The sequence below is a fragment of the Xiphophorus couchianus genome, chromosome 2 (assembly GCF_001444195.1).
Source record: "Xiphophorus couchianus chromosome 2, X_couchianus-1.0, whole genome shotgun sequence".
Lineage (NCBI taxonomy): Eukaryota > Metazoa > Chordata > Actinopteri > Cyprinodontiformes > Poeciliidae > Xiphophorus > Xiphophorus couchianus.
Window position 1 is genome coordinate 8,543,072 of NC_040229.1, and position 19,472 is coordinate 8,562,543.

Consider the following 19,472-nt stretch of genomic DNA (forward strand, 5'->3'; position numbering starts at 1 on the left):
TTTTACTCCGATGAAACGTTTCTTGTCGAATGAAGTCCATCATGATGCTTGAAGACAGATGTCCCGGTTGTTTCTGCCTGGGCATGTGGCTTCATCTGCCAGCCCCTCTGCGGTCTGGTTTGATCTTCTCCACGCAGCCCGGCCCGAGAAGACCTTTCCGGCGCTCAGATCGTCTCTTTTCGCATTCACAAATGTGTCACGTCTCAGCTCAGCGACTCGCAGGCCTGGAAGCCTGTAATCTGCTTGTCATGTGAGCGTGATTGTGAATGCGTTTGTCCGCTTCGGTTTGTTATCGCCGCGGCGTCCCAGAGGCCTTCTTTCAAACCGTCTTCCTCTTGACGGATGCTGTAATGGGATCCTGCTGCTCTGCAGCCATGTGATTATCGTCGGGAAGTGTTAAGACAGATGACTTCATCTGAGGACATGCGTCGTTGCAAAACACTTTGGATTTAAGGCTTTTGCCTCCAGGTCACTGTTTATATGAGTCAGAAGACAGAAGTTCTTAGCAGTTTGGAGGGAGGTTACGCAATATTTATAATAAAACTGCAGAAAAACAACCTCTGTTTAAATCTGAACTTTTAAGCTGAATGGTTTCTTGGCTGCTGATTCGTTTCTCTGGACTGAAATGTGTCAAACTCTCGTGACTGAAATTTATAGGCTGAGTTTTTTAAAGTGTTAACTTTACTGACTCGTATAAAAAAAGATTGTAGAAGAGGAGGGAAATGACTTTGAACGTTAAGTGGTGCTGAAGGCTCTGGAAGGTCTTCAACTTGACAAGGCCTATTAACATCTGCATGATTGAGTGGAACTGGGAGTTTTTCTTTGCAGCAAAAACATTTGTTTGCCAACAATTACAAGAACAGGAAAGTGAAGATTTAAGACGAACAATGTAGATTCCCACATGCTTGGAAAATCTTTTGAATGCATTTCTCATAGTTGTGGGACTCCATTAAGGTGACCCTGAACAGTTCAGATAGCTTTATGGGCTAATGTCTATGTTCATGACATTTCTTGCACAAAATCATTCTTAGATAAAGAGATTTTAGTCAGTTCTATTCTGACTATTTTGCCATTTTAAGGCATCTTAACACTTTAAATCCAAATAAGTTGCTGCTGGCTACGGCCCCCAACTCAACCTTTACACTCGCACGTGAAAATAGTTGCAAACAAATGCACAATTATACTAACATGCAGCTTTGAAAAGCAGAAGTGAAGCCTCCTGCACAACCAACAAGAATGTAGCAAGTGGTCTTTGGATGGCAAGTCAACAAGAAAACACTCGTCTTTTCCAGGAGCTATTGCAGTAAAACCAGTTGACCAAACATGCTGGAACTCTGGTTGGGTTGCTAGGTAACGGGCGGAACTTTGCTGGGGTTGCTAGGTAACAGGCAGTGCCTGCTGATTGGTGATGTTACATTTGGAAAGGTTTTTGAAACCAAAAAGCATTAAGTTATTTACAAAAAAACAGTTTATTTGTTTAAAGTGCTTCAGTTGAGAAGTACAAAGATGTGCAAAATGTGAATTTTGCATAATGGGTCACCTTTAAAAGTTTTATTACTTTATTTTTTCAATTATTATGTGAAACATAACCAATTTGCTTTGCTTTGTAATTTTTTATTTATTACTTTTTGATTTTGATTTATTTCTGTGATCATTGTGGGGACCAACAATGTAGTCCATGAGTGGCTTCCGCTGCGTTTATCTGTCTGCATGTGTGGCCTAATGCATACCTTGTGTATGTGAGAGAAAATCCATAATAAATTAAAATCTGTTCTCCAAGTTAGTTTTTTTGCAATCATTGATGAGTGTTTTAAAATTGTTCCACCCTGGAAAAACAGAAACCCAGATAACTCACTGAAAGACCCAATTTAATAACCCAAATCTCCTCGATGAATTATCAGTGAACTTCTGACCCCGACTGTATGCTGAACAAATACAACCAGAGGGTTTCTGGTGTTTTTTAATGGCTTAATGAGCAAAATGTCTTGAAATCCATGTTTTCTGAGGCAGTTTGATGGAGAATGTCGGCCTCACTCTCTGATTTCTGCTGCCAAGTCCATCAATGACCTGCTAACAGACGGATGACTCCAACACACAGACACAGATGCCTCCAGGCAGACTCGAACATATGGAAACTGTTGTTTTTTTTAAGAAAATTTACATTTGTGGGTTTCCCTACAGCTGAATATTAATCTGGTTTTAAACACGATAGTTTTCAATGTATTCATCAGACTGCTGCTGCACATCTGAGCCGACTGAGGGAAATTAGTTTGATGGAATGTAAAAAATGCAGGAGCTTCAGGAGAAAGTTTTTGCTAAAAATTAACTCTACTGGAAGGCAATTGCACAAATATTCACATCTCGCGTTAGCAAATGAGGTTCTTCATGAGAAAACATTACATCTGCTGACGAACGGCGAGGCGCTCACTCAGTTTAAAGTTACTTGTAAGTTAGTTTTCTCCTATTTCAAGTCTAAAAAGATATTTGCACTAGAAACTAGAACAAAAATACTTGGTAAGATTTTGTGTTTTTGCAGTGTGGGAACTCATATCATCGGATTGTAACCATGGCAACACAACAATAAAACAAAGATTATTATTTGTACGTCTATAAAGTAAACTTGCTCTTAAATCTTAAACAACTGTTTTCCCTTTAAAATATTTTTTTTGTTTTGCTTATGATTTGGGCCGGCTCTGTACCTGCTGGAATTTGCTGATCAGGAGGTTTTGCTTTAGACGAGTGGGAGTTTACCGCCGCATTTTTATGTTGCTACTAAATAAAAGCCGAACTCCCTCTGGAAGATGCAAATATTTGACTTTCCATTTGAGCCTAATTAAGGACAAACATTTGCAACAAAAACAACAAATTAATTTCAGAACAATGTTGCTGCAATTACTTTGACTCTGTTGACATTTATGCTGCATTCACATCAAACGCGATTGAAGCGTCAGGCCTGCGTGGTTTACATTTAAAATCTATGTGGACGCGTATCAAATGGGTCAAAATCTCCCCAGACGGGCGTAGGGACACGCTATTGCTTCCTGTTGCTGGTCTTTTTGCACAATTACGGATGAAACAGATGTGGCATTAAACCATCATGGAGCTTCTGCAATCATAATGGAGCCTCAGATGTCTTTCCTGAACTTAGTGTTCAGTTTCTATTGGATAAACAATAGAAACTGACAGGACACAGGACACTCTGATTGGTTGACACTCTGATTGGTTGACACTCCACGCTGAACGGCGAAAGTTCAGATTTTCCAACTCCAGCGTCGGTCGCTCAAAACGCTTCAATCACGCCGCGACGCACGTCCACACAGACTTTGTATGTAAACCAGACGCTCCTGAAGCTCAAATCGTGTTTGGTGTGAACGCATCATAAGACCGTCCTCCTGGCTCTAATTGGTTGATTCTGACCGGAAGCGGTCTGCAGATGGCAGTAGGACCACGCAGACTATCTGTCTCACCTTGTTCTGTCAGGTAATAGTGACAGTTTTAATAAAGTAGAAAGCATATTTATGAAAGTTATAAAGTGCAGCTTTACTCATTGATCAGTTAATCAATGATCAGCAGCACAATCCACTGCTTTTTCTTACCTTTTCTTGTATTTGTAGCATAATGTCGTGAATAAAAGCTGCACTTTATGTGTTGGAGACTCTGTTTACCTCCGGTGAACTGACTGCATGGATAAAATCCGCCTGACTCGGCCCTCTGGTTCTGCTGAGATGCTTGATGAAGCCAACCTTTCTGTGCTGGGCAGACGTTGCCCTCAGACAGATGAATTCTCGCCTTCATTTCTGACTTCGCTTCTCTTTATGCTGTTGACTTTAGCGTATGTTTTTCATTCCTGCTCCGTGATTCAGGCCTGTGCCATAGATCTCTGCAGATGTTTTGTACTAATAAAGAGAAACTGATTTGCTGTACATCATCCGTACCATTTTCTTTGAAGAGGAGAATGATTAACGCCGGTGTTACGGTCCTGTCAGAACTCCAGTGAGGTGGACTGGCCTCAGATTCATGTCTCAGTATTTTCCTCTGACCTGAAAGGGGGAAAGTCTTTCCTTTCTGTGTAGCGTGCTGGTGGAATAAAAAACCGCTCAGCGGGGAGTAAAGTTTCCGCTTATTTTAGAATCGGTTTTAAAAGCTTGCTGTCAGGTTAATATGAAAAGGCGGGAACTTACTTTAATAAAGTTGTAAAGAAGATGGACAGCTAAAGGCTTTCATTAAAGGTCTGTTATTCTTTCTGATGGATGGCTTGGTGAGAAAAAGACATGTCGGGTTTGGGACGACGCCTGGGCACAAAGATGTTTGAATTGTCTCATATATTTTAGATTAAAAAACCTGGGTCATTTTACAAACATCAAAAAACATTAAATTATTGCTAAAAACCAGAGGTGGGCAGAGTATCCAAAATGTATAATCAAGTAAGAGTAGCTCTACCTCAACATAGGTTTACTCAAGTAAAAGTAAAAAGTAGCCGTCCAAGAAATTACTCAAGTAAAAAGAGTAAAAAAGCATTGAGTAAAAAGTCAACTCAAGTACTGAGTAACTGGTCAAATGATCAAACATCTGACATTTAAAAATGACAAAATAAGATGAACCAAAATATAAAGTCAAGTGGAAATTTTTGTATTTTAAGGACAAAAATGACAATAATTCAAAAAGTTACCACAAAAAAAACAAAATCAGGCAAAATAAAATGTTTCCAAATCAGTTTCTTTCAGTAAAAAACTTTTGAAACTTTTTTTATGTTATTTGTTCTACTATAATAATAATAATAATAATAATAATAATAACAATAATAATGTTTGAAACTTTATCAAAAACTGCAGGTCTTTGTCTGGTGAATTTTTGATTAAAACATGATTCATTTTCATTCAGTGGGCAGAAAATCTTGAAATTTTACTCAAGAGTAGAAAAACTTTATAATAAAATTACTAAAGTAAAAGTAAAAAGTACAGCGTAGTAAAAATAGTCATAAAAGTACAATTTTTCAAGAAAAGTTACTTAAGTAAATGTAACTGCATAAAAATATTGAGATACTTCCCAACTCTGCTAAAAACTGGCTGGTTGTTATTTTTTAGGAGTAGAAACCCAAACAGAAGTACAAGAAAATTAAAAATGTGAATTTTGCATAACGTCCCCTTTAAAGCTCTTTAAAGGGGATGTTTACACTTAAGTCTTCATTTTTGTCTAACGTGACTCCATACACCGGTCTGCTTGGACAGCAGGAAATTTTGGCAGCGCTGGCATAAACAACAATCCGGCGTCCATCATGACACAGATGCAAAGGGTCGATACCGGACCCTGTTACCAAGCAACCCTGGCTTGAGATCCTTCTGCGTCATAAATGTGGAGGCTGCAGTCGCTGTGACAGTAAACATCCTGTTGGATGAATCATTTCACAAACCGCAACGCTACACGTCGTTCACATCTTTCTGTTGGAGTGATAAAGAAGCTACAACATTCTCGGAGCACAAGAATCCATCCATCCATCCATTTTCTGTTCACCCTTGTCCCTAATGGGGTCGGGAGGGTTGCTGGTGCCTATCTCCAGCTACGTCCCGGGCGAGAGGCGGGGTACACCCTGGACAGGTCGCCAGTCTGTCGCAGGGCAACACAGAGACATACAGGACAAACAACCATGCACACACACACTCACACCTAGGGAGAATTTAGAGAAACCAATTGACCTGACAGTCATGTTTTTGGACTGTGGGAGGAAGCCGGAGTACCCGGAGAGAACCCACGCATGCACAGGGAGAACATGCAAACTCCATGCAGAAAGACCCCGGCCGGGAATCGAACCCAGGACCTTCTTGCTGCAAGGCAACAGTGCTACCAACTGCGCCACTGTGCAGCCCGCACAAGAATGCCAAAATAAAAAATGCAAAGGCATCAAATTATTTACAAAACGGACATTATTGCCCGAGAACATTGAAGTGATTGACTTAGAAGAAGTGGGAAAATGAATTAAGTCTCAAACGGCAACAGGACATCCTGAACTTAATGAGGTCATGGAGTTTTATGGAAAACGATGATTCAGTTTTAAATTTCATGTTATATAAAGAACAAAATCCAGTCAATTTCTATGTTTTTCAGATTGTCTTAAAATACTTTTTTTCTTCTATTTACTTCTCATAACTTCCTGACTGTTGGAGGACAGTTTGTTCAGTCAGTTTGCTAAAAGGAGAGGATGACACAACAATGACCAAGTCTCTTCAAAACATGCTTCTCCGTCTTGATTTTATTTAATTTCTAAAATAAAAGTATTTTTTTTCCAACCACCACACTGTGAAAAAAAACCCAAAAACAAAACATCTCTAGTTTACTGTAAAATACCAGCAGCTGTGATTGCCAGAATTTTACCGTATAAATACGGTAAAACTTTCATTGTTGCATGAAATCTAACAATGACGTCACTTTTACACAAACCGGTAATTTACTGTATTTTACCAGTACAATGCGGCCAATTTTACCCTATTTACTATCTAAATACAGTGAAATGTTGTATTTACCATATAAATACGGGTTTTGCCGTATTTTATACTATAAAATTCTGAAAGGATTTTACCTGTTTAATGTTTTTATTTTATTTTCCTGCTTAGATTAGAAATATGTAAAGAGTTTAGTGAAGGAAACGGGCATCTCTGATCAGTTTGACTGTGTCTGAGTTGCCGTGACGACTGGGAACATTTGATCTCCCCAGATTATCGAATCTCCTGCAACGGAGACGCAGCAACCACTAGTTTTAGTGTAGTTTGGTTGACCTTTGACCGTGTCGTGACTGTTTTTCAGGTTACTCGTGTTGTTTTCTCATGTTTTCGCGATGCAACCTGCTACCATTTTGGGCTGCATGAGGTTCCTATGAATATAAATGGTTTGTTTTCATCTCCACATCCAGCCAAATTACAGCGATCTGGTAGCATTCTTATATTTCAGTCACGGTAATCCACTGCAGGTGTTTTTCAGTTCGACTCGTGACGCTTCGTTCTGAGAAAATTCTGCATATTTGCTTTATATTACTTTGTTTTCTGATTATTTCGCTTAAATTTTTCCTCATCTTTTAAACTCACCCAGCAGGATCTCATGAAAGGGGTTGATTGAAGACAGTGAAACCAACAAACAGAAAAACACAATTTTATCGCCTTTAACGACAAAGAGAGCTGGGAATGTTTTCCTTTACAGAAACAGAACGGTTTAGAGTTGGTTGGTGGTGAGTTGAGGTCTTTCTTTGAGGGGTTTCTTCAGTATATCTGTCTTTAGCTCAGCATATTTTAGCATAACTCAACATAACTGATGTGCTAAATTTACAGTTTAAATGTACATAAATATTCTGTACTATAATCCATCAAAGGGTTGTTATTTGACCAACTCTGGGTTCATCACACATTCAAAGAAGAGGAGAATCTCAACTTTTGTCAAAATAATGATACATTTTTCATTAACTTGGATGAATCGTAGATTAAGAGGATTAAATTTCAACTATGATAAATATTCTACATCCTCTTAAGACGTTATTTCATTTCTTTTGAACATTCGAAACATTATTTAACATTTATTCAAAGTTTTCTTGTCTCTCTGAAGTTTAAAGAAAGAGTTTCGCATCCTAGAAACCTGTAATGTTGAGGGAAGAATAAGAAAAACTGATTCAAAGTCTCCAAACACAATGACTTCTGCACCAGAAAACCGCTAAGTAGAAGAATCAGAACTCCTTACCTCAGTTATTTTCCTTGGATCACTCTGAAACCAAATTGAATTTGAAGGAAAACCTGATTTTAAAGAAACAGAGAGATGATTAGCATGTAAGAGGTGCAATAAAACAATAAAAGTAGCAAGGTATATGATGCAAATAAAACCTTTTTGGGAATCAGAATAAGGTTGGTCACATTTGGTTATGACTTGGTTCTGACTCTCAGGGTGCATTCACACCAGCTCTGTTTAGTCCACTTTAATCCAAGTCAAAGAGAAACTCTGGTCCGTCTACAAACCTCGGTCTCGGTTCAGTTGAAGTGAACTCTGGTGTGGTTCGAATGCATATGTGAACGCCAAGTGGACCAGAGACCGCTCCAAGAGCAGGAAGTGGATTACTCTTTTGTCTTTTTACCAAAGACAAAAGAGTAATCCTACAACCGCTAAAATCTGGTGTTACTCCATTTTTGTCTACATTTTGTGAAGAAGGAAGTTGCGCTCAGTGTCTTCTTCAGAGGTTTTTGTCGTTTTTTCTTGGTGCAGCGCCCCCAGAGGCGAGGAGGAGAACAAGTTTTTTGAAAGAGTTTGCATTGTTTGACACAGTGCAGTGTGAAAGTGAACCGTAGCTGCTCAAAATGTAACAAATGCTGCAATTTTGGTCCCAAATCAAACCGAGTCTACTGGATTATCAGGTGTGAAAACATCCTTGATGGATGGATGGGTGGATGGATGGATGGATGGATGGATGGATGGATGGGTGGGTCGTGTTTGGCTTCACTGCATCCTTTAAGTGTTGCTCAGGCTTTCTGTTTTGCTCTGTGATTGTTGACAGATGTGGAGAAGTTATTGTGGGTCAGGCGGTAAGGCCATCAAGTGTCAGAACGTCACAGTTGGAGATCATTAAAAAAGGGATCTGTCCGTTGCTGCGTTCGGTTTCTTATGCATCTCCCACTTTGTAAAAAAACAAAAAAAGGACACCTGCTTGGACTGAAGGCTGTTTGTGAGTTTTGATCCAAACCAAAAGACTAAATTTTCTCCCTGCAGTGGCGATGAAACAAATAGATGAAAATAACGTTTCCCGGCACAAACGATCCCAGCTCTCGCTCACAAACGTGTGTCAACCTGCAGAAACACGGCTTTCTGCATGGACTCGCTCTGACGCAAAATAATCAACTGTATCCGAGAAGAACTGATCAAACCGGCTGCAAAGTGACTGGAAATGAGGAACAGTTTGGGAGGTCTGAATTATCCAGAATCCATGCACTTCCAGACACGCAGCTGTGACGATCCAACATTCCTGCCCTGGATCATGTTTGCTTCACCTTATGAGATGTTTTTGTTCACCGTGTATTAAAAGGTTTCCAGATGGCTTCACAAGCTGCTTTCATCACAGGTTGAGAGCATTTCATGAACTCCTGAAAAATATCTGAGATGCTTCAGTCTCGGGAATCCAACCTGGAGGAACCACGATGTTCTGATGTTAGCAGCAACGGGGGTTTAACTGGTTAAAGCTCCGACCAGTTAAACCTCTGACCCTGCAGTGAGGAGGTAAAGATTATTCAACAATGATGACCAACAATGAGATTATCAACAAGTTACAACGTTATCATAGATGGATGCATGGAAAATTATAAATTGTGACAAAGTTTAAAATAAATGCCTAAAATCTTTTATTTAGATCAACAAAAAAATAGGTTTGTAAACAATTAAAATATCAAAAACAGAAAAACTAAATAATAAAAAGAATGCACACCAAAAATATTTAACCGGTTAAAGAATGATATTAAGTTAAACTAAATGCTAATTGTGATAAAGAAGTTGAAACAATAAGTAAATGTATAATAATGTTTGAGAAATATTGAAATTCAAAAGAAATTTAAAATATCAGCAGAAATCAGGGTGGAAATAAAATAGTAAGGATTCATTATATTAAAAATAAAAGCTATGAAAATGTAAAAAGGAAATTAGGAAAATTAAAAAATTTAATTAATTACAAACACATTTTTAAATATACATTGAAAAAGGAGTTTTACAACCACACATAAAATGAATAAATAAGACAAAATATTAGGAAAATATTTATGCATGAAAATGAATACATGTGAAGTTTTTGGTGCAATAATTTAAGTATGAAATTTAAAAATAAACAATAAAAAAATAAAATATTTGAAACAAGTAACATTTCAGCAAGACATAGGAGCTTGTTTTAAGGAATAAATTCCTTAATATTGATTAAAAAATATTAGATTCACTGCCACATTATTTCACTTCTAGTAGACATTTATTCAATATGAAATTATCAGCCAGTGGAACTAGAACATTTTGATCAATATTAAGGAATTATTGACTCAAAATAAGCTCTTGTATATTTTTGAAAAGTTAGTTGTAAGTTGTTTTGGGTTTTTTCAGCCTGCTAAGACATTTGCACCAGCAGCCAGAGTAAAAATACTGGCTAGGATTTTGGTTGTTGCAGTGTCTTTAGCTTTCTTCTTAGTATAATTTACTAGACGTACTTGAATTCATGGCATTTAAATTTCTCTCTGCAAATTGTTACGAGGATTTTTTAGAATAAATCTTACTCTTAAGTTTTTCCAGCAAACAGCGTTTAGTGAATATCAGTTAGGGCTGAACATTTGTGTTTGAAATGATCTCACCCTCATTTATTTTTTGTGTTCAGCGGATGCTAGCTTATGAAAAATGAACAAATGAAAGTGAAGTAGATTATTGGCGTGTATTCAGTTTAATCTCTGTTGAACTGAGTTTTAAAGTGAGACATCCTTTGGGACACACACGCTTAGCAGCAGCACTCTTGTTTTGATAAACGACCCAACTTTGGCTCTCGTTGGCGCCTCGAGCAGCTATTAGCACAACTTGATATCTGGTGACCCTCTGATCCAGCAGTGGTTCCAATCAGAGCCGCCTGATGCGGTCCCAAAGTGTTAATAGGGAAAGAAACCCCCGAGGTTACATTTGAGTGACAGTTTCCGAGTTTCTGACACAGTCGCCTGTGGAGATCGTCCCACAGATTAGCTTAATAATGCAGCGCGCCATCTGGAAGCCATCTCCTATGGATACAGTTTAGCAGATAAATAGTCCTCCCACCGTTTCCAATTTACAAGTTCAGCATGAGAAAAAGAAACTTCGTCACCGGGTTTCTTTCCTCCCATTATGTCTGACTCGCAGTTGCTGAGACGGCAATTTTGTTTTCCCAGCATATAATACCAGAAATGTAATTAAGCTGTTATTTAGAACAAAATGTGAAAATCTTGCTAAGTATTTAGTGTTTATTTTGATTACTGTGGCTTATAGGAAGCAAAGTAGGATAGTAACAAGTTACATTTACTTGAGTAACTTTTAAAAAAAATCTATATTTTTATTAGTTCTTTTACTACGCTGTACTTTTTACTTTTCCTTGAGTAATTTCACTACGAATTATTTCTACTCTTACTTGAATAAAATGTCTGGATTTTTTACCCACTGAATGAAAAATAAACATGTTTTAACCAAAAATTCACCAGACACAGACACACACAGCTGCAGTTTTTCTTAAAGTTTCATAAGTTTTATATTTAAAAAAGTGATTTGGAAAAAAAAAAAAAAATTTGGCAGATTTTGTTATTTTCTGTTATTTATATGAATTATTGTCATTTAGATCCTTAAAATACCAAAATCTCCTCTTAACTTTATATTTTGGTCCATCTTGTTTTGTAATTTTTAAATCTTATATGATTGATAATTTGATCAGTACTTGATCAGACTCTTGACCAAAACTTTTTTTTTCTTGAGTAATTTCTAGGATGGACACTTTTTACTTTTACTACAATAAAAGCACAACTTATATGTTGAAGTAGTGCTATTCTTACTTGATTACAACTCAGATATAAACAAGATATATCTGTCGCAATAAGCAATAAAACAGTTAATCGCATGACAATTAAAAGAAGTTCAATAATTTCCATTTGCATGGCATTTTTTCTCGTGTTTGTACCGTTTTTTCTACCAGAGATTGGATGATAAAAGTCTTCAGTCTGGTGATTTGGTCTCAACTGGCCCTTTTTTTCAAATCAATTTTGCTTACTTCATAATTAATAGCATTTTTTGTTTTTTGGTTGCTTAATTAATTTATTTTGGCTTTTTAACATGTTTTCCAGTGTTAAAGGTTCTTTAGAAAAAGAAGTGTATAAATCTTTTAGAGGATGTGCTTCCAATATTATACCATTACTGTAATATTACTGGAAAATGGTCTGAAAATATTATTTTATCAAATCAACAATTTTATCTTTGTTGTACCAAATTACATTAAAGGTGCAGTATGTAACTTACATAATAAATGTTTTTATTAAAATTGTCACCATATTGTCATAGTTTATGATACAAATAATCTGTGAAAAAAATCAATCTCCTCCATCTTCTTCTTGAGCTACTATTGCTGTTTGAAGAAATGCATCCAAAACAACCAATCAGAGCCAGGGGAGGATCATAGCGCTGTCAATCAAGTTCATGAACATGCTTCTAAATGTGCTAACGGTGAAGAAACAACTTACCGTTACAGAAAAACAGCTTGTCGACCGTCATTGGTGGCTATGATAACTAACCGTAGCATTCATGCAGCATAACAGACAGCAAGGTAGGAAAGAGAAGGTGATTGACAGCGATAAGACCCGCCTGCTAGCTCTGATTGGTTGTTTCCAGAAGGCAAAGGAGCTAAATTTGTTTCTAAAAATTATCTGTCAACAAATGTGTAGAAAAAAAAATGTTTTTTCTAAAAGTTACATGCCACTTGATTTCAAGGGAAATCAAATGAATGCAGAGAAAACTATTTATTCATAACTTAACAATTTGTTATTTAGCAATACTTTCTGCCATATTCCTGATCTTGATGTGGCTCAAAAAGAAAATAAGTCCAAAACAATCATCTGAGGAATCAAGAAAAGCTGCGTTTACACTGATATTAAATAAAAGCAGGTGAACTGTTCTCATTAATTGGGTGATTTCTGAAGGAAACGGTGGATTTTGGAGGAGAAATAGTGATTCACACCACAGAAATGCAGACTGATTAGTAGGAACTGAGTCTACAAGCCCACATAATGTTGACTTGTGAAGCCCTGCTTTTCATTATGTGGCTGGAAAGTTGGGTTTAATTTGTTTTCCTCTGCGTGATGAGCTGATCTGAAGAAATGCTTCTGTTGAGCAACTGTTGCATTAAAATAACAAGACATCACACCACGTTAGCAGAAAAGAAAATCAATACGACTGATTTTGCATTTGTTGCAGAAACTCTACCAATAAGGAGACTCGTGGAACGGAAATCGGCAGATTTATCAGAGCCAGAATGTCGGTTCCATAAATCATCCGTGAAAATTCAAAATATGATAATCCTAGCGGACAGTGGTCAGTTAACGAGGCTCAGCGTCCCGGGTTGGCCTCAATGTGAGCTCTGAGGTATGCAGGGTGCATTCACGTCTGCCAAGGTTTTTTCAGGTAGAGCTGCACCAAACTTCACACTAGTTATGGGCATTTATTGCTTTTATCTTTATTGTGAATATGTCTTATTGAATCCTGATCATGTTGTCATGAATTGTACATTTTACAGTTTTCTCCCCCTGTTGGCTCCATGAGAGCATCGATAAATATTGATAAAGTCCAATCACGTCTGAATTCAGTAGTCTGTGATTTTTAAAAAATCCCAACTTCATGACTTTCTTCTCACTGACAGAGTTCGTCCAGTTTTTCCATCCTGCTAAAACCTGAGTTTTAGCAGGTTGTTAAGTCATGAAAAGTGTGGCGGCGGCTCCATCCAGACTGAGCAAGAATCAATTAAACGTTAACTACAGTATAAAGAATGAAAAAAGGCCATTTGCTGAAAAAACAGCATGTTCAGAGCCAAACCTGTACAAAGAATAAAAGCATTTCACATTTATGAAGAAAAATTTGACTGAAAACACCTCCTCAAAGTGAAACTTTTAGCTTCACTTCTTTCAAATTCTGCAGAAAATTTCCCATTAAGCATCTTTTGTTATCTACTTATTAATTGGATAATCCAAAAAAAAAAAAAAACAATGGTTTAGCTCTACACTGTATTAAGTCAAGCAGAGAGGCTGAGCTCTTCACATGATTATGTCAGAAATATTTTTCTCTTATGGAATGCTATGTTGCTGCAGTTTAGGCAATAAAACGTTTTTCTTGTTTAAAAAAGAATTTTAATTGTTAATTTGTATTTTTAGTATTGTATAAAATAAATTTCCATCCATCCATCCATCCATTTTCTGTTCACCCTTGTCCCTAATGGGGTCGGGAGGGTTGCTGGTGCCCATCTCCAGCTACGTTCCGGGCGAGAGGCAGGGTACACCCCGGACAGGTCGCCAGTCTGTCGCAGGGCATAAAATAAATTTTCTATCATTAAATTAAAAAAAAAATTCAAAATGTACTTGAATATATTATATATGAAGGTGAAAAACTTATCACAATATTAGTGTTTCATATCAACCGATATCAATAATTGTCTATCGATAATTATTAATTAGTTTGTTTTAAATATTTAAAATTCTGCCAAACTTTTCCTGTTTCATCCAGTTTTCACTCCATGCTGGTTATTTCTAGGAAACCTTAAACTGCTGCTGCGCAAGTTACTCAACAGGTTATTGCTAGGTAACCAAAGAGTGAGTGAGTTGCTAGGTAACCAAAGAGTGAGTGAGTTGCTAGGTAACCAAAGAGTGAGTGAGTTGCTAGGTAACCAAAGAGTGAGTTAGTTGCTAGGTAACCAAAGAGTGAGTGAGTTGCTAGGTAACCAAAGAGTGAGTGAGTTGCTAGGTAACCAAAGAGTGAGTGAGTTGCTAGGTAACCAAAGAGTGAGTTGGTTGCTAGGTAACCAAAGAGTGAGTGAGTTGCTAGGTAACCAAAGAGTGAGTGAGTTGCTAGGTAACCAAAGAGTGAGTGAGTCAGTTAGTTGATTCGATCCATTGATGTGTTTTATTTCAGTAATAGTTTTGTGTTGGTTTTTTCCAGCATTGTGCATTTTATCTTTTTTGATTTGTGTATTTAGAGGTTAAAACCAATCAATCAATAAATAAAATCAGCCTTCTTCCATTGCTGTCTCAGGCCCCAAACATGAGATCTGTAGAAAAGTGGAAGACAGGAAGAGTTTAGGACTGGTGATGCTCAAGCATCTGTTTCAGAGATAACCACACAAATCCAGGGATGAGTGTGGATAAGTTATCCTCCTGGCCTGCATGCCTGCTCTGCAGCTCACAATAACTCCCTCTAATGCTTCTCTGAAATAATAACTGCACAATTACTCCCCTCGCCTCGTCCCCCAAATTAACCCAAAGAGAGCTGGTGTGTTTTCCATATGCTGCTCGTTATCTGGATGTTTTATCACGTTTGAGGACGTTGCAGATGATGGAGAATGTGGTGGAGATTATCTTGACTGAAATCTTTCCTTCCAACCAAAGACGGGAGAAATGATGCTTCTTGTAAGTCCAGCAGTCGCCACTACCAAGCTGGAGACAGGAAAATATGTCGCTGTTTGCTTTGCTAATGGATTTGGGAGGGGAAATGTAAAGACGTTTATGTTCAAAACAACACAGAGGGCAAAAGTCATTGTCAAAGATGGGGATTTTTTGAAGTGGGGTTATGAGGAGCACCTATGATCAGGCAGTATCTTATCTACAACAGACAGCAGTTGTTGAAAACAGTTTGAAGAAGAAGAAGAAAAAGTATTGTGGTTAGTTTTCTGGCCGTTTAGTTATCTTCAAAAAGCCTGACCTGCCGATTCAGATTTTGGTCAATACTATTTTTTTTGTCTGAATTTAGCAAGAAAGTTGCTGATTTGACAACAGTGAGGTGATTAGCTCACCTGGTTCCCATCTTATTTCCCTCCCCACCTTTATATGTAATTTGTTTTGTTTTTATTGCTCATTGTTGCATTTTCCTTGTTTTTTTTTTGTGTCACTAACATTGGAACACTGCAGGCCATAACTGTAAGAGACTGGGAAACATTATCAGAAACATATTTTTATTTTTAACAAATATAAAACGTGTGCTTCAAAATTACTTGTTTGGCTTATTCAAACAAGACCAGATTGTCTAATTTAAAAATATTTCTGTTTTGGTCCTCGGACTGTCATTTGTGAAAGTAGAGTCTGAATTATTCACACTTTTGATTAATAATTTTATGAAATATGAACAATATTTTTTGTTTTTGTAAATTATTTCCATATAATCTCAAATGAAGAAAAGCATACGACACATTTGGGGCAGAAATGATTACTTTAATTAATTACTGAAATAATTGTCAACTGACTTAATGATTTTATTAATTGCTAACTGCAGTATACAGACAGGAAAAAGATGCAGTAGTAATTAGTCCAAAACTGTACAAAAAATATATTAATTTTGCCTTTGTCTGTAAGTATGTTTTACATAAAACTCCTCAAGAGGCAGTTTTGGCTTCACTCAGATAAAAGTATGTTGGGCAATAAAATGTTTTTCTTGTTTAAAAAGGGGGATTTGTTTATTTGTTTATTTGCTTTTTTAATGTATTCCCAACACTGTATAAGAGCGTATATGGTGTTGAATGAAAAATTTGTAAAATGTGCTATTTTTTCATACAATTAATTGTCAGAATAATCGATTACTAAAATAATAATTAAGTTGCAGCCCTGCTTCCTAGTTATCTTTCTTTCTCTGTGATGATTTCTGGACTTTAATCAAGTAAGAGTAAAAAAGTATTTGGTAAAACGTCTACTCGTTCTGAGTAACTGATCAAATTAGCAGTCATTTGCACTAACTGGATCATCTCAAGGTGAGATGAAACATAACAGCACCTCCTTTAACACCACATTGCACATGTCTGGATTAAATCTTAGCTCAGACTGTGATTAAACTCCAGCCGTTAAATCAGGATGTTGGAGGCATCAGCTGCACAGGTCGTACATTCAATCTTGTCCTCCATCTGTCCCGTCTCTCGCAGGCCTGTTTCTAATGGCTCCCGTTCTGATGGCTTCCACGCCCGCCAGCATGTGCACGCCCCTCAAGACGCTCAACGACAGCCTGAGCCACAGGGGGCGGTACATGGTAAGACGAGGCGACGTAAAAATGGACCGGAACCGATCCTGAAGCGATGAGCGTGACTGAAATCCTTTATCTGTCAACGGTTTCCTCTAAAATGGTGCTGGGATGCAAAACAGTTCAAAACCCTCCAACTTTACTGCATGTGAGAAAGGGTTCAAGTAGTTAACAGAAGCAATAAAAACGGTTTAAAACGTTAAAACAACTAGCAAGTTCACCGCAAAAACACAAAGTCTTAAGTATTTTTGCCTAGTTTTTAGGAGAGATGGCTAAAGTATCCAAAAATTGTACAAGTAAGAGTAGCACTACTTCAACATATTTTACTGAAGTAAAAAGTAGCCATCCAAGAAATTACTGAAGTTAGAGTAAAAAAAATATTTGGTAAAAAGTCTACTTAAGTACTGAATATCTGATCAAATTATCAATCATTTATTATTTAAAAATTACATAATCAGATGGACCAAACTATAAAGTTAAGTGGAAATGTTGGTATTTTAAGGACCAAAATAACAATAATTCATATAAATAACAAAGAATAACAAAATCAGGCAAAAGAAAATTTTTCCAAATCAGTTTCTTTCAATAAAAAACTTATGAAACTTTAGCAAAAGCTGCAGGTGTGTGTCTGTGTCTGGTGAATGTTTGGTTAAAACATGTTTGTTTTTCATTCATTTACTCAATTAAGAGTAGAAATACTTCATAATAAAATTACTGAAGAAAAAGTAAAAAGTACAGCGTATTTAAAATACTAAATTTTCCCCCAAAAAGTTACTCAAGTAAATGTAATTGAGTAAATGTAACTAATCGTACCCAACTCTGGTTTCTAGTGCTTTGTAAATTTAAAATACAACAAAACTAACTTTTAAGTAACTTTTCAACAAGATATAGGAGCTTGTTTTAAGTGAATAATAAAATTAATAGTTCCGCTTCAAGATTTTTTCACTTATAAAAAAACATTTTCCTACAAGTGAAATAATCTGCCAGTAGAACTAATAATTCTTATCAATATTCAAGAATTACTGACTTAAAATTAGCTCCTGTATTTTGCCCAAAAGTTACTTGTGAGTTTTGTATTAATTAAAGTGTAATAAGACATTTGAACTAGAAACTAAACAAAAGATACTTGGTGTTCACACAAAGAGCAGGTTGCAAGATGCTCAAGGTGTTTCCAGCAACCGTAAACTTGAAGCTTTTTAGTCAAGCAGCACCATAATCTGAAGTTTGCTGAACATTTACGTTTCTGAAACTTTTCTCCTTTTGATTTAATGACAGATATTTTAAAGGGAGTGAAAAGAATTTTATCTGAGCTTGTGGTTAGTTTTTATGCGTCTCTCTCCGTTTCTCTGTTACAGAAGCACAACTTTCCCATCAACTATGCCATCCGAGTTCATCATGAGGAAATCTTTAAGCTGTCAAATATCAGCAAAATGGTATGAATCAAGATTTTTAGAGTTTCACCGCAGAGTTCAGTTTGGTGCAGAGTGTGGTTGTATCGGACCACATGCAGGACATTCAGTTCTACAAATTTACTGCCCTGTTCAAATGTCTGGACTTTGCTCCAAAGATAAGTCTGACAAATGAATGTTGTGCTGGGGATACGGTTTCATGCCTCTTAATTTTGAGATTTCTAAATTAAATATTAGTGGAAATGTATTGTTTTAATATACCAACTGTACCCTGTTCTCAGAAATTAAAGGTGGAAGGACTGGATGAGCTGGTTCTCCAGAGGCTGTGGTTTCAAGTCAACCAGGGCGTCTTAAAAAAGGTATGTTTCCATGTATACAGAGAGAATGTTTATATAGGCATTGGAAAACTTCGAACATTTAGCAAATATCTGCCAATGCTAACAGGACAGAGACAGTTAGGATCCGTTTCTGTCCCTCTGTTTTCTACAGAGACAAAGTCAAGTCAGGTCAAGATTATTTTTCTGGAACGTTTCAGAAACAAGTCAGTTCAAAGTGCTTCACATGATAAAAACACCACCGTAACCAGTTATGTTGGGAACAGCAAGCAAGCAAAAATATTACATTCTGTCAAATATCATCACCAAAATTATCAAGAGTAATCCTCATCAAATATTGAAGACCAGAATTAATCAACGTTCCAGTTATTATGAATCAAAGTCAACTCTAAACAGATGGGTGTTTAGAGTAGTTTTAAAGGAACTCAGTATTTCGACTGTTTTGAAGTTTTCTGGAAGTTTGTTCCAGATATGTGGTGCATAGAAGCTGAATGCTGCTTCCCCATATTTGGTTCTGGTTCTGGGGATGCAGAGCAGAACCAGAACCAGAGAGGTCTGGAAGGTTGATACAACACCAGCAGATCTTTAAGACGTTCAGTGGTTTATAAACTAACAACAGTATTTTAAAGTCTATTCTCTGAGCTGACAGTGTAAGGAGTTCCTCTAGACCTTGCCGAGACATTAGTCCTCCAATCCTGGAAATGTTCTTCAGGTGATAGAAGGCCAACTTTGTAATCGTCTTCATGTGATTCTGAATGTTCAGGTCTAAGTCCATCACCACACCGACCTGATTTCAGACCTGATCTGTAGGTTCCAGCTGTAATATTGAATCTTTTCTCTGACTCCAGATCGTTTCTTTTTAAGTCCAACAGTAGTAACTTCAGTTTTGTTTCTGTTCATTTGAAGAAAGTTATGGCACATCACACATTTATTTGTTTAACCATCTGTACAGTGATTGGATGGGTTCAGA

The 19,472-nt window shown here is 37.0% G+C and overlaps 1 protein-coding gene across 1 annotated transcript in view; it reads left to right on the forward strand.

Moving 5' to 3' along the window:
* The window catches only part of il34 (interleukin 34), a 56,140-nt gene that overhangs the window by 23,734 nt on the left and 12,934 nt on the right, over positions 1-19,472 (forward strand). Inside the window, exons 3-5 of the mRNA XM_028003975.1 lie at positions 16,664-16,767; positions 18,114-18,191; positions 18,449-18,526. Coding sequence (XP_027859776.1) covers positions 16,664-16,767; positions 18,114-18,191; positions 18,449-18,526 — 260 coding nt within the window. The remainder of the gene's footprint in view (positions 1-16,663; positions 16,768-18,113; positions 18,192-18,448; positions 18,527-19,472) is intronic.